Source organism: Melanostigma gelatinosum (genome assembly GCF_949748355.1).
Source record: "Melanostigma gelatinosum genome assembly, chromosome: 9".
Taxonomy (NCBI): Eukaryota; Metazoa; Chordata; class Actinopteri; order Perciformes; family Zoarcidae; genus Melanostigma; species Melanostigma gelatinosum.
Window position 1 is genome coordinate 4,928,636 of NC_136642.1, and position 14,025 is coordinate 4,942,660.

The following is a 14,025-nucleotide window of genomic DNA, read 5'->3' on the forward strand; positions in this document are numbered from 1 at the left end:
CCCTGATGTTACCCTTCGGCTTCAACACAATACAAAGTGCTGCGGGATGTTTTGGTTGTATGGGCCAAAGCTAAGTGCATCTCAGCTACAACAAAGCATCTGAACGTCAATCCCGACTCACAAAGAGAGAATCCTATGGAATAAAACCTCTTATCAAATAAAACGTCGAAATGCCATTAGCGAGAGATAAAAGAAAGAACAAAATGGCAAGAGGATCGTTGCCAATTCAGCAAAAAGGGAAATCAATGGCCCTCTTCCTGTTATTTTTTGAGCTACCCAGAGTCTGTCTGCCCTGTCAAGCATCCCTGACTCACCGCCTGCCAATCTCCCCCCCCCAAAAAAAGAAAACACAGGGTGTAGAGGAGCTGAGGGGCTGAGGGGCAACCGCCCGGAGCTCACACCTCAGAGGAGAGGTTGGAGGCAAGAAACTGTGACTCAAAAAATGATAAACATCTCACATCTCACATGTCAGTTCGGCTCTAAAAATACTTGAGTTCGCCTTCGCCTCACATCTCCTCCTTCCCCGGTCTCAAGGCGCTAATCAAATACCAGCATTTCCTCATCCACTTCGTTCTCCTACCAGCCCTCCCTCAAAGCCGCCCCCCCCCCCCCCCCCCCCCCATATCCTATTGTTCTGAGTACCTCTTCTCCGGCTCTTGTAGACTGCATGACAGAGCCTCGCCTTCCCTCTTGTTGTTCCTTCTCTCTCCAGGGTAGGGGGGGGGGGGGGGGGGGGATATAAAAGCTATTTACAAGTAACTGTAGGCAACGGTGGAAAAATATTTATATATTTTTTTCTTACCCTGTTTTCTTTGATGGCAGAGCCATTTGTGAAGCTGCGTGGTGAACTGCAGCACAGTGCAGCGCAGTGCAGCGCAGTCCTGAGTGACAATTTAAGGGGGACTGAAGCGCTTTTAGGGGCTTTGACTACGCCAGCTTCTGCTTCAGCTTTTGGTTGTTATTTTTTGTTCTTGAAAATGGAAGCAAGACATCAGTCCTGCCTGGCATGCACAGAAAGGCAAAGACACAACTGCACAGTGTACATCTGAAGACGCGTACAAAGCATTTAGAAGGCTTCTGAAGTTTCAAACGGAGAGAGAGGCTTGCAGCGACTGCAGGACTGTGTTTCTGGTATTAATCACAAGTTCATCAGCCTGTGGTCCGTATCGGGGAGCCGCTCTGAGATATGATTGTGATGCACGTTGTGATTCATAAAGCCCAACAAAGACATTAAATGTAAGTGCCACTGGAAACACTGGCTTTCATGAGAAACGTAATGAATCTCCCGCCTCATCTTTCACTCGGCCGTCTCCCTCGCTGTGTGTTGATGATCACCGCTTTTCAGCCGACTCTAATTGTCTTTTTTTCTCTTCAGACTCTACTTCCCATGCATTGCCATGTATTGCCCCCCCCCCTCCCCCCTCCCCCTTTTCTGACTAACAATCTATAACCCGGCCACCCCCATTTCCGCTCTCTCCCTTGATTGATTCTCACCTTTTCCATTCTTGCCGTTCACCTCATTAACGGAGCCCCCGTCTGCTCGTTTTCCTTTTCATCCCCCCCCCCCCCGGTCCTTCTTCACATCCTGTCCTGTCCATGAAGCGACGGCCGGCTCGGATTCGTAGTTTCCAGTCAAGGCCCTGCATCGTTCTGTAATTAGTAGGGAGCATAATAGAGAGGGTTCCTCATCAGCCAAGGTGGGAGGGGAGGGCACCACCACCGCCATCCATCCATCCTTGAGTTTAATCAGCGGCACACAATGGGATGTCACCTGCTCCCAGACGCAGCCGCTGGAGAGTGGCGGTGATGCTGTCACAAACCATTTGGGGTGAGGCGGCGTCCATGGCGCCGGCTCTTTAAGGGCTCCTCTTCTTCCACGGTTGTCTCTGCTAATTTGGTCTCCCTGGGAACGAGGGAGAGAGGGAACCCGTGAAAAATCAAGCTCATTTAGTCGTGTTCATTTATTTATTTACTGACGCTCAATCCAGCATGCTCTGCTTTATTGGTTTTTTCCTTCCGACGTCCCTGAGGCATCAGAGTGCATGAATGTTTGCTTTCATATGTGTGTGTGAATCTGACCCTCAATCAGTCATATGGATATAAATGGAAACATTTGTTTGCCTGCAATGGTGGAAAAACAAATGAGCCGGTACACATGATTTATGGTTAAAGAGCAAACACTTATACAAACACACTGGATTGATACAATTTTGTAGGAATGAGCTGTACATCGTGGTGCTGCTCAAATTAAGGATCTGAGCACTTCTTTCACCACAGGTTACCTCGACTACACACACAGCTACACACACACGGACACACCGGTGACAGTGAAACACTGGCTCAGCCTGTTCTTCTCTGGTTGGCAGAGAGACCGACACGCTGCGGAGCCATGGGCTGCGGGCTGCGTAAGATGAAGCCGATGTCGGAGGAGAACAGTCCCGGGAAGATTTACTCCACCCTGAAGAGGCCACAGGTGGAGACCAAAGTGGGCATGGCCTACACCTACCGCTACCTGGACTTCCTCATCGGCAAAGACGGTAAGACATGGACGTCTATTAATCTGCCTACAAGCAACGTTGAATAACCAGTGACCTGTATTGTTTTGGACAGGCAACGCAACTAATCTACTGTCATATGCGCCCAATCCTTTGAGTTTAATAAGCTGTTTGCCTCACTGTGTGGAAGAGACTGGCATCATTAGTTTATGTGTAGGCAACATTAGCCTCGACTTCAACATTGCTTTCCAAACTTCATGTACATTTACTGAATTGTTACGAATTAATATAAATAAATAAAGCGTGTACACACCAACACCTTGGTGAAATAAAAACTTGGCATTGAATTGTAAAATGCATGTAGTTTACATAGAATTGAATCGAATAGATTGGCCCACGTTGTCACCGATATCTGATTCAGCTATTTGAATCAGTATCGGCCCGATATCCGTATCGGTGCGTCCCTAAATATAAGCCACCAGGTTGAGCACTAAAAGCCAGAAATCTCAGCATAGCAGTAGTTGCTATTGATTAATAATCCCCACAGCTCCCTTTCTGCAGCCATGTTATGGTCATTTTGTGCTGCCGGGTCGTAAAAATCTAAATTATTGCCCCTTGCACATGCACAGTTGAAATGATATGAATAGCTCATGGCCTTGGGCGTTCTGCTGCATCATTCCTCAGTGTGATAAGAAGGCAATATGCATCACAGGTTTCGCAAGGGGCCGATCTGCACTGCAATCTACATCTTTGTGCTATGTGTGTAGTATTTTACTGAATAATGAAACCTCCAGCGTGATTGATCTGTCTACTCTCCCTCTGAAAATGCCATTATACCTGCGTGTCTCCAGTATAAAAGCATTAAGGATTCAGATGCAGAATAAATCTATCACTCATGTACCGGTATATGGAATTACAGCACACTGGCTGTAATTTTCACACGGCTATTCTTGTGATGATTGAGTGTTAATTAGCGCCTGCTCCCTGTATAGCAGCCACTGTTCTAATTTATTTTCTCACAATTAGTCAGTCATGCTTTCACGTTGTGCTAATGATATAGAATTTTCCAGCCCAATCCACGCCAAGCACCCTGCTGGTGGCAATCAATTACGTGCGGCACCGAATGCAACCGGTTGGCGGGGGATTCAAACAAAGTAAAAGGTGGCCTGCTGGGTAGTGAAACTATTTTGTTGAAGGTCACAGGTTTGATCCTTGCAAAGCTGTTTCAGTTTGTTTCAGCTGAGGAGCTGCTGAGCTGTAAACATGTAGATAAGTGAACTATGAAGATGTTGCTGACAGTCAAACAGCATCTGAGGTTCCTGCGCTGTGCATGAAAATGAATCAAAGATACACACACACACACACACACACACAGAAGGCCGGTAGAGCCCCCTCCTCTGCTTCCTTTCCTCAGCCTCAGGTGTTTATGAGATGGCAGGTGGGTGTTGCTTCCTGAGATGCCGAGACCAAAATCAACGGCTTGTGGTCTTTGTTGTGTGTGTGTGTGTGTACAGTATTGAGGAGTATTCCTGTGTGTTCGTGTTGTTATGATCGTAAGTTAGATTTTGATATTTGATAAGGCGGTTAAATAAGATATATAGTTTGGCTAGTTATTTCAGGATAAATGAATTGAGAAACATTCGCACAAACTTTTTTTGATCTAACTCCAGAGACTTTATTGAATAATTATGGATATTAAAAGTTGTATCATATGTGAAAACATTGTGATATTGTGAATGGGGTTGTTCCGACAGCTTGGTCAGTCGCCCTATGCTTTCAGCGACAGACAGCGTGCCAGTTCCCTCTCTTTAATGTCTTTTCAAAATAAACTTCCGTGTTCACAGGACACTTAAAGTTTGCCCTTGTTACCTTCATACAGTTACAATGTAGGCTTACTCTGTTTTTTTGGTTTAATTATGCAACAAAACTACTGGTTAGGTTGAGGAAAATAATGTGGCTTAGGTTCAAATAAGTATGTTTCTTGTGTAAAATAACTACGTTTGTTAAGCAGTAAAGTTACGTAAATCAAATGGTAAAATAAGTCAATGTTGACCTGGTTTCACACCGGACACTAACTGCAGTCTTGGGTGAAAGCCCTGTTTGTGTGACCCGTTCTAAAGCCTCTTCCACCCATCCTACCTAAGACTTTCCTGCTCTTTACTTAACATCAGTTGCTCACCCATCTAATAATGAAGCAGACGGGTTGACATTGGAGTTAGTTGAAAGGCTTCCAAATGCTAAGTGGTGCTGCTAATAAGCTCGTAAAGGTTATGATATGTCAACGCTGTGATAACAACTTGTTTCCAATGGCCCTAAGATGCCCCCAAAAAATCTGTTATGATACGTTTAAGAAATGTGATTTACAGACAAACAGAACAGAATGAATGTCGGCATTTTTGGGACATCTGGAACTCTGTTGATGTATTGACTCACAAAGCATTTGGAGAAAATTGGCACGGCGTCATGCCGACACATACATGCCATGTTATGCTTGTCTGATGAGACACAGTCAATATGTTTGCATGCATATACAAATAGGTTGTTTGCCTTGAATATCCAGATTAAGTGTGTAATACTAATGACCTCACAAATCACTTCAACACATCCGCTATTCCTGATGGTAGTCGTAACAGAAAAGCCATTCTGCTAATCCTCCCATAAAGTGGACCCCCTTCGTCTTCCTCCACTGCTGGGCGTACCACTCATTTTTCAGACTGCTGACTGCAGACTGCTGTGCTTCCAGTTTACTCCCAAGACATTTTGCTACTTGAACGCGAAACCAAAACAAAGAAAGAGACCAGACTAAAGAATATATATATATATATCAAGGCGTCCCCCAGGGTTCGGTGCTTGGTCCTCTTCTGTTCATCCTCTACTTGCTCCCTCTTGGTAACATCATCCGTCAACATGGACTTCACTTTCACTGTTACGCCGATGATGTCCAACTCTACATCTCCACAAAAGCCATCACCACTGCTACTCACTCCACTCTCACCAACTGCCTCACTGACATTAAATCATGGATGCAAACCAACTTCCTCAAACTGAACTGTGATAAATCTGACATGATCATCATCTGTCCCAAATCCCTCACTAAAACCTGTCACAACTTCTGCCTCACCATCGACAACTCCACTCTGTCTCCCTCCCCACACATCCGCAACCTTGGAGTCATGTTTGACAGCAACCTCTCCTTTGAACACCACGTCAAACAAATCACCAGAACTGCCTTTTTCCACTTAAGAAACATCGCCCGTCTCCGCCCATCACTCTCCTCATCTGCTGCTGAAACTCTGATCCACGCCTTCATCACCTCCAGAATTGACTACTGCAACAGCATTCTTTACGGCACATCATCCAAAATCCTAAATAAACTCCAGTACATCCAGAACTCTGCTGCTCGCCTGCTCACCCACACCCGCTCCCGTGACCACATCACCCCTGTTCTCCAGAACCTCCACTGGCTCCCCGTCCCACAACGGATCAAATACAAAATCCTTCTCCTCACTCACAAAGCCCTCCACAATCAGGCCCCCTCCTACCTCACCGACCTGCTCCACCACCACACTCCATCCCGCCGGCTCCGCTCCTCTGATGCCAAACTCCCGTCCCTTCCGCTCAGGACCAAGCACCGGACATGGGGCGACAGAGCCTTCTCCATATCTGCCCCCTCCCTCTGGAACTCTCTCCCCAAAAACATCCGAGATTGCACTGACCTTTCCACATTCAAATCACAAATCAAAACTCACCTGTTCAAAACTGCTTTTAATGCGTGACGATTAGTGTGTACTTTGTTTTTAGTGTATTGTTTTTATATATGATGATTTTAATGTAAAGTGTCTTTGAGTGTCATGAAAAGCGCTATATAAATAAAATGTATTATTATTATTATATCAATACTCTGAGTCATTTTAAAGAGTAATCCCACTCCATTAATAAACTATTAGTAAGATATCTGGAGTTTAAATGACAAGTGCAATTATCAAAAGCATTGTTCTTACGCTGATTATAATGAAACTATCAGAGCGCCTGTAAACTCACCGAGTCACACGTCCTTCTGCCGGGAGAAGAACGCTGTCAAATATATTGATTTACAAAGTAGAGCGTAACGCCATCTGCAAACTTCTACAGACTCTTTGAGCAGCCGATGGCTGCATAGACGACAGACATCGGCACGGGGGTTGAGGTCAAGGTAAATTCAAGAGTGGGTGTAGGATTAGGATTAGATTAAGGTTGAATATATAATAGGGGTCATTAAGGTGAGCAAATGGGGAATTAATGTGCTCGGGGACGAGCACAGTGCGTGTTTGTGTGCCCTGAGGCCAGGGAGGAGTCAGGGCGCTATGTATAGCCATCACTCTGTTGTTGCTGCTCATGACAGTTATTGCTAAAATGATGGTGGGAGGGGAGTCTGGTGGCGGTGGTGGGAGGGCGATGCGGAGGGGGGGGGGGGATGGTACGGGAAGCTGGGAGATGTAGTGAGCGGCGTGTTCGCCCTGACAGTTGATTAGTCTCCATTAGTTTGTCAGACTGACTAGACTGGATGGATGGAGGAGCCGGTGAACGTGGGCGTCTCGGGGCCAGGCGAGCTCCCCCCCCCCCCCCCCCCGATACAGGACCTGACATGAGGGCGGTCTGGAAGAGGAGGCCGGAGGTGGACGGGTCCTCCCTTTTGTTGAACCGTGTGTGTGTGTGTGTGTGTGTCTTTGGCTCATGGCCATGGTGTTATCTTCAAGCATTCCCTGTAATGATGGGGGTTGCTACTTACTGTAATCAGTTTCCTCTTACTCTGTCTCTCTGTCACTGTCAGTACGCCTCTGTCTGTTTCTCTATTCATCTATTGAAATATATGTGTGTGTGTGTGTGTGTGTGTGTGTGTGTGCGTGTGTTTCCCAGAGGAGCACATTAAGTTTGAGAAATCAGAGTATGTCTGAGCTGCCCAAGTGGCTGAATCGTTTCACTGCATCAGCAGGTTTTCTCGGGGTTGAAGGGTTAGCGTGTCGTAATTACTTTGGACCGGGTATGTAAGTGTAGGCAATGATTCATGTGTCGGGTCTTTTTCTACAGGAAACCTGTAAAATATTTAAGACGCAGTCAAAGATTATGAATATGAAAATGCTCTCCCCGGTAGAGCTGTAGGGCGTGCACATATATTCTGATACAGTGTGAGCTGCTAAAAAAATCTGGGATGATCACTTGACAGTTGGCTCACAGCTGTACAACTGTAAAGACAGTTAATTGTGTTATTTGGTAGTTCCTCTACTTGTTCCTGAAAGGTACTCACAAAACACTTTGCACTGTGTACACAGACAAAACCGTTGGAAAGCTCAGATTTAAAAAGAATAAAGGAATCCTGCATTGGTTACACCCAGGCCTGGGATTTAATCATTTTCGAGGCAAGGCCACTTGGGCAGCAAGGACATCAAATAAAACTATTATTATACAGTAAGTCCATGGAAATAATGAACTTAACTTCAGGGTTAAGAATGATTGTATTTGAAATACATAATAGTACTATTAGTGCAATTCCAACATTTCTTAGTGGTATGAATGAAGTATTGTTGTTATCTACTTTGTTGCACTGTAGCCTACAGAGAAAGTTACCTTACAAGTCTTGAATTAAAGAAGTGTGACTGTTTTAGTTGTTAAACATGCATTCATCGTCATAATCCTTGTGTGTCTATATTTCTCATGGAGTGCACGTTAACGCCCGCATTTCTTGCCCTACTTGAAAGAAGGAACGGGTTTTGGGTGCATCCCCTCAACCAGCAAAGGAGACGCTCTGTGCGTTGCTCTATCAAAAATCGACGAGGCGTACAGTATATTTTTAGCAGAGCAGAGAAACACCACGGTTGGAATCAAAGGCATTGTCTCGAGTGGCCATGATCAGCTCCAGCTGTCATCTATCGTCATAAATAGCTCGGTTGTTCAGCAGTTCAAACACGGCTCAAAATTGAACCCACCTCTGGTTATGTGCGAAGCTTTTCAATAAGAATTCAGAATCTCTACAAAACTGACGGCCAAAAAACGTACATAGCCAAAAAAGAGACGGAGGAGAAAACAGCGGCATCAAGGCTACGTGGCGGCAGGGCGAAATATTTGAAGAATGGCATCAAGGCCAAACAGAGTGAAGGCCATGGCCGCTGGTGAAATTCCCACGTCTATGTTTGCTAACTAGCAGTCGTCTTCTTCTTCTTCTTCTCCATACTTTTGACAGCTAGCAGTCGTCTTCTTCTTCTTCTCCGCACTTTTGACAGCTAGCAGTCGTCTTCTTCTTCTTCTTCTCCGCACTTTTGACAGCTAGCAGTCGTCTTCTTCTTCTTCTCCGCACTTTTGACAGCTAGCAGTCATCTTCTTCTTCTTCTTCTCCGCACTTTTGACAGCTAGCAGTCGTCTTCTTCTTCTTCTCCGCACTTTTGACAGCTAGCGGTCGTCTTCTTCTTCTTCTTCTCCGCACTTTTGACAGCTAGCAGTCGTCTTCTTCTTCTTCTTCTCCGCACTTTTGACAGCTAGCAGTCGTCTTCTTCTTCTCCGCACTTTTGACAGCTAGCAGTCGTCTTCTTCTTCTCTGCACTTTTGACAGCTAGCAGTCGTCTTCTTCTTCTTCTCCGCACTTTTGACAGCTAGCAGTCATCTTCTTCTTCTTCTTCTCCGCACTTTTGACAGCTAGCAGTCGTCTTCTTCTTCTTCTCCGCACTTTTGACAGCTAGCGGTCGTCTTCTTCTTCTTCTTCTCCGCACTTTTGACAGCTAGCAGTCGTCTTCTTCTTCTTCTCCGCACTTTTGACAGCAGATCACTACTTATCTTGGCGCGTTATCACCAAAATGTTGCACCGCAGACATGGTCAAGAGCGAGACTACGGAAAAATAAGTAACACAATCTTCCTCATACAAATAAAAAGTTGAATTAATAAGCAATAAAACCCACTCTTGCAAATATAGCTTATGGTGGCTAATGGTCGCTAATGTTAAAATAGATATCAGTTTGATAACTGAATGACTCTTCTTCAATGTGCCGTTATCCTGTTAATGCCATTGGTCGCCACAAGTCTGGATTTAACTTTTGTGTTACACCTCAGAATGATCATGCAGCTTGTATTCACTTTGATTATAAAAATAACTTTGAAGTAAACTTTAAATTCAGATGTAAATTCAGACCTTGCTGGCCTCGGATATTCTTGCCACGTCTTGAGGATCAGACGTCCTGAGGAACCCTCAGAGAATAACTTATCTTATATGCTACTGAAACAGCAATGTCATATTTCGGTATGTTACAAGAACAAGTAATACAATTATAGTATTTACTTTGTAGTTTTGTTGTGACACAAATAAAAAAGATCTGCGTTTGTTGTCGGCAGCATCAAGACGATTCTATTGTCATGTGAAAGACAGGAGCTGCTGAGAAAAGAAACTTTTTCTTGTTTACTTCTAATTCTGGAATCATTATCGCAGTCACTGTCAAATTCTGCACAATAGAAGCCTCTCTTTGAAAAAAAGTTAATGTAGCAGAAGCTGCAGAAAAATGTTCTGCATCAGCATTTTTTAACTGGGGACAAAATGAAGGCTGACTTCTTGCTTCCCCTCCACCTCTCTCTCTTCTTGAGAAATATGCGCTCATGACTTCAAGTTGACTTTACTGGAACTACTGCGCCGTGAATAATGTTTGCAATAATTTCTTGCCACAGCGTTAGATCATAGCTCTCTGCCACTGCCACCACAATGGCCCCGCAGGCTACCGACCAGCCACCAAATGTAACTTCACTGCAGCAACAGTGATAAAGAGCGAAGCGGTGGAAAGCTGCAGGTAATAAAGCTCCCCTGCACGGAACATCGGCGTCAGCCCACCAATGAGTTGTTGCCTCGAGATGCTGTATTATTTTGGATCCCCCGTTCAGCTTCATGGTCACTCTGCGCCTCTGAAAGAGCTGCGGAAAAAAACAAAAACGGAGTCTGTTTGATATGGAGATCATGACCCTGCAGGGAGCTGAGAAAGCACCTTGCTGTTGCTGTGGTAGATGGTGTGGAAAAAAGCCATTTCATCGTAAACACGAGCGCAACAGACGGATGTGTCTCATTTCCCCGAAATGTGATTTAAAAAAAAATAAAAATTTTAAATGTCGGGAGGAATGAAAAATTGAAAAACGGGCTCAATGCGTCGCGTCTTCTCAGCGGGCAGGTTGGGAACGCTGGAAATATAAAGATGTCGCCCTTGACATCAAAGCCGGGCGAGGAGACAGGCCTGCGCGCGCACGCACACACACACACACACACACACACACACACACACACACACACACACACACACACACACACACACACACACACACACACACACACACACACACACACACACACACACACACCCCGTTTGATATCATCTCAGGAGCTAGACACATAATTTATATGCAAAACCCCCAGAGCGCCCTTGTTAATATGAGCTGCAGCAGTGGCGGCAGGTGAGTGACACGCAGGAGTAACCCTCCCCACCCACCACCACCACCGCTCCACTCAGATACCAGGCCGAGCTGCAGGAGAGGTCAGCAGGAACGCCGCACGCCGGAGTGGCTTTCCGAGGGGAGATGAGTCCTTGGATGGGGGGGGGGGGGGGGATTTATCCCCTGGCTCCTCCGCTCGAGAGGTGGAATTGAATCGCAGTTATTGAAGGGGAGAATGACATTGAGGACTGAATTCACGCTTGTCTGCTTTTTACATTATATTCCCCGCAGCTCAAATCACAACATGATTGTAAATGAGATGCAGGCAGAGGTGAGTTGAATGTGTTTCTGATGGTGTGAGAAATCAAAAAAATGGGCAAGCGGTGATTGCGGTTTGGAACATTTAACTGAATTAATAATCCGAACCTCCTTTGCAAAAGGCCGCTCTTTGCACACCGAGCGCTCCTGATGAATGCGCTCAGCGTGATTACCGGTAGACCTGTGGAATCTCTTTAGAAATGTGCATGAAATATGCATCGGCTGCCGTCCAAGCAGACTGCTACAAATTCAGACTTTCGGCGCCGCTTCTCGTTTCTGCCTCCATCCGCAGTCGGCGGCGTGCTACAGTAAGTGGATGCTGCTCGTATTGTTTGGAGCCACTCAGGCAGCAGAATGCCAAGCCAATCGTTTGCTGAGACAAAGATGTCAGAGCAGCATTTTAGACAGAGCCAGAGCTCAGCAGCTTCCATTCAGTGAGCTTCAAACGGCTGCAACTGCTGACAAAGTTGTCAGCAACAGGAAACGCAGATTTCTGCTCGGTTCCTTCCTCTCCCTCCCCGTCTCTCACTCGGCAGTATGTTTAAGATTAGCTCCCCTTGTAATGCGTCGTATTCTGTGCAGACTATTTCCTGTGTCTGAAGGCTTTGGTTTTGCAGTTAACTGAACTCAGTTTCCAGTATGCGGTATGAATGTGTGTGTGTGTGTGTGTGTGTGTGTGTGTGTGTGTGTGTGTGTGTGTGTGTGGTGGTGTTGTGGAAAATTCAATTTCCCTCGCTCAAGAGAAAATATTCTCGTCATGATTTGACTCAGGCTGTCCAGGCCTGCAGGATGGGTTTTACAGGGGATGTCAGGAATATAAGACCGAGGGTCAGGGGTCAGTGAATAAGAGGAAGACAAAAAAAAAAGAAGAAGCAAAGCAGACGTGTAACACCAAGTTGGTAAATCTCTGAGGGCACTTGGATTTGAATCGAATCCCTTGAGGTTTGTTAGCATCCCAGTCGTGGCTGCACTTTTCTAAATGACAACTGTCCCAGTGCTTCAGCAAAGCAACACATCCCGAGGCTCTCTGCGTTTCATTTGTTGAGATACGAATTCTGCATGTGGGCGAGGAACCGGCGTGCGTCATTAGATGTGTGAGTGAGTGCGAGCGTCTTGAAGAGAGAGGAAATGAGGGGGGAAACCAAGATAGAGACTGTGTGTGACTTGTATGGCAGTATGTACACATGTAGTTGGTCTTTTTCGTCTGGGAACCTCCGTGTCTGGCTCTGTGTTGGTTTGTCTTGTGTTTCCGTGTGTTTGTACACTGCTGTGTTTCATCCAGCCGGCCCGCTTATTGCCTTTTGTAACGTGGCCTCTGCTGTTTTCCTGCCCGCCTGACAGACAATACGGCCGAGCTCCCCCTCAAAGCTTTATTGGCTGTTATTGCCATCCCACTCAGATCCAATATGCCAGTATTGATTGTGTTGAAATGCAATCAGGGTCTCCACAGCAGAGGAGCAAACAATCTAAATTCAACAAAACACCTCCGCCGGCCCTCAGACCCGGCCCTGATAGCACGTCCCAAAGAGGAACAAATGTATTGATGTGTGTGGAGAGAAAGAGAGGCTGCTCCACGCGGTCGCAGCTATTGTTAGACGCTCTCTTGAGAAGCCTGCGAGGCCACACAGGCAGAATGTGCAGGAAGTGACCTCAGCCTTGAATCTCACTTGATGCCGAGTGGGCGTTTACAGCGTGTTGTCAAAGGGAAAAGACGTTTTGGGGTTTTCAACGTCAGATTTTAAGAAGCCCGTTAACGGACGAACTTTAATGCAAAAAACGAAACTCGTGTTTGCAAAGTCGGATATCCGCACTGCTTGGTGACCTGACGGTGGCTTGGTTTGAGCTTTAGGAAAATGCATACTTGGCATTCCTTCAGGGTTTGAACAATTTCCTCAGTTCATAGAGGAACAATGTGATCTCTGAGCTGAAGTGCAAACAAACAAACATCAAAATACGAGCTGTGAGTTTTCTCCCAACAGCGACAAGTATTCGCACAATGACATTACGAGGCGCACTCTCAACATTTCCATACTTTTTCTTGAGAGGAAATGGAGATGCTGTGAACATTGTGAATAACTATAATTTGTCAGCTTGAAAATTTAACTCTGAGCTGCCTCCCCGCCGCTCAGAGTTATATGTTGCACCTCCAGAAGAACTCTGTGTCCTTTTCACATCAATTGACGCGCAGGTAGGAGAGGCGACAATGTTGAATAATGTGTTCGGTATTTGTTTTAAAATGCAATGAATTCATTTCAGGGAACATGTCGCTGCTTGAAATTCAGCAGTTACTCGAAAAAACAACAACAAACAATCAATCTTTCTGTCCTCAAAAACACATCTTTGCAAGCAACGATAACTTGTAACATCAATTTTGCTTTTTTTTCAGCTGCCATCAATCATCCTGTGAGAATAGGTGTCATTTTTCAGTTTTCTGAATGTGAAATGAAAGTCTTCACTTTTCCAATATAATAGACTCTGACAACAAAACAAAGGTTTGCTTTGATGAGGTTCAGTTCACAGGAGCTTTTCCATTCAGACTTGAGACAACGCAACACTTCATGTGTCCAATTGGCTTTGCAGGCTGCAACGCAACACATTCAATCGAGAAGTGGGCAACACTTTCTATGTCTGCAACGCATTAACCTTTATGTCTGTAGAGGATTATAAACATGCTTATAATCTGTTTATAGCACTGTGTAATTATAGTTATAAGCACTCGTAACTATTCAGAATGCTTTATAACAATAATCATTACCCATTATAAAACATTTTATAATG

The 14,025-nt window shown here is 45.3% G+C and overlaps 1 protein-coding gene across 1 annotated transcript in view; it reads left to right on the plus strand.

Annotated features, from left to right (window-relative positions):
* The window catches only part of rftn1b (raftlin, lipid raft linker 1b), a 94,233-nt gene that overhangs the window by 9,354 nt on the left and 70,854 nt on the right, over nucleotides 1-14,025 (plus strand). Inside the window, exon 2 of the mRNA XM_079276022.1 lies at nucleotides 2,367-2,537. Coding sequence (XP_079132148.1) covers nucleotides 2,390-2,537 — 148 coding nt within the window. The 5' untranslated portion in view covers nucleotides 2,367-2,389. The remainder of the gene's footprint in view (nucleotides 1-2,366; nucleotides 2,538-14,025) is intronic.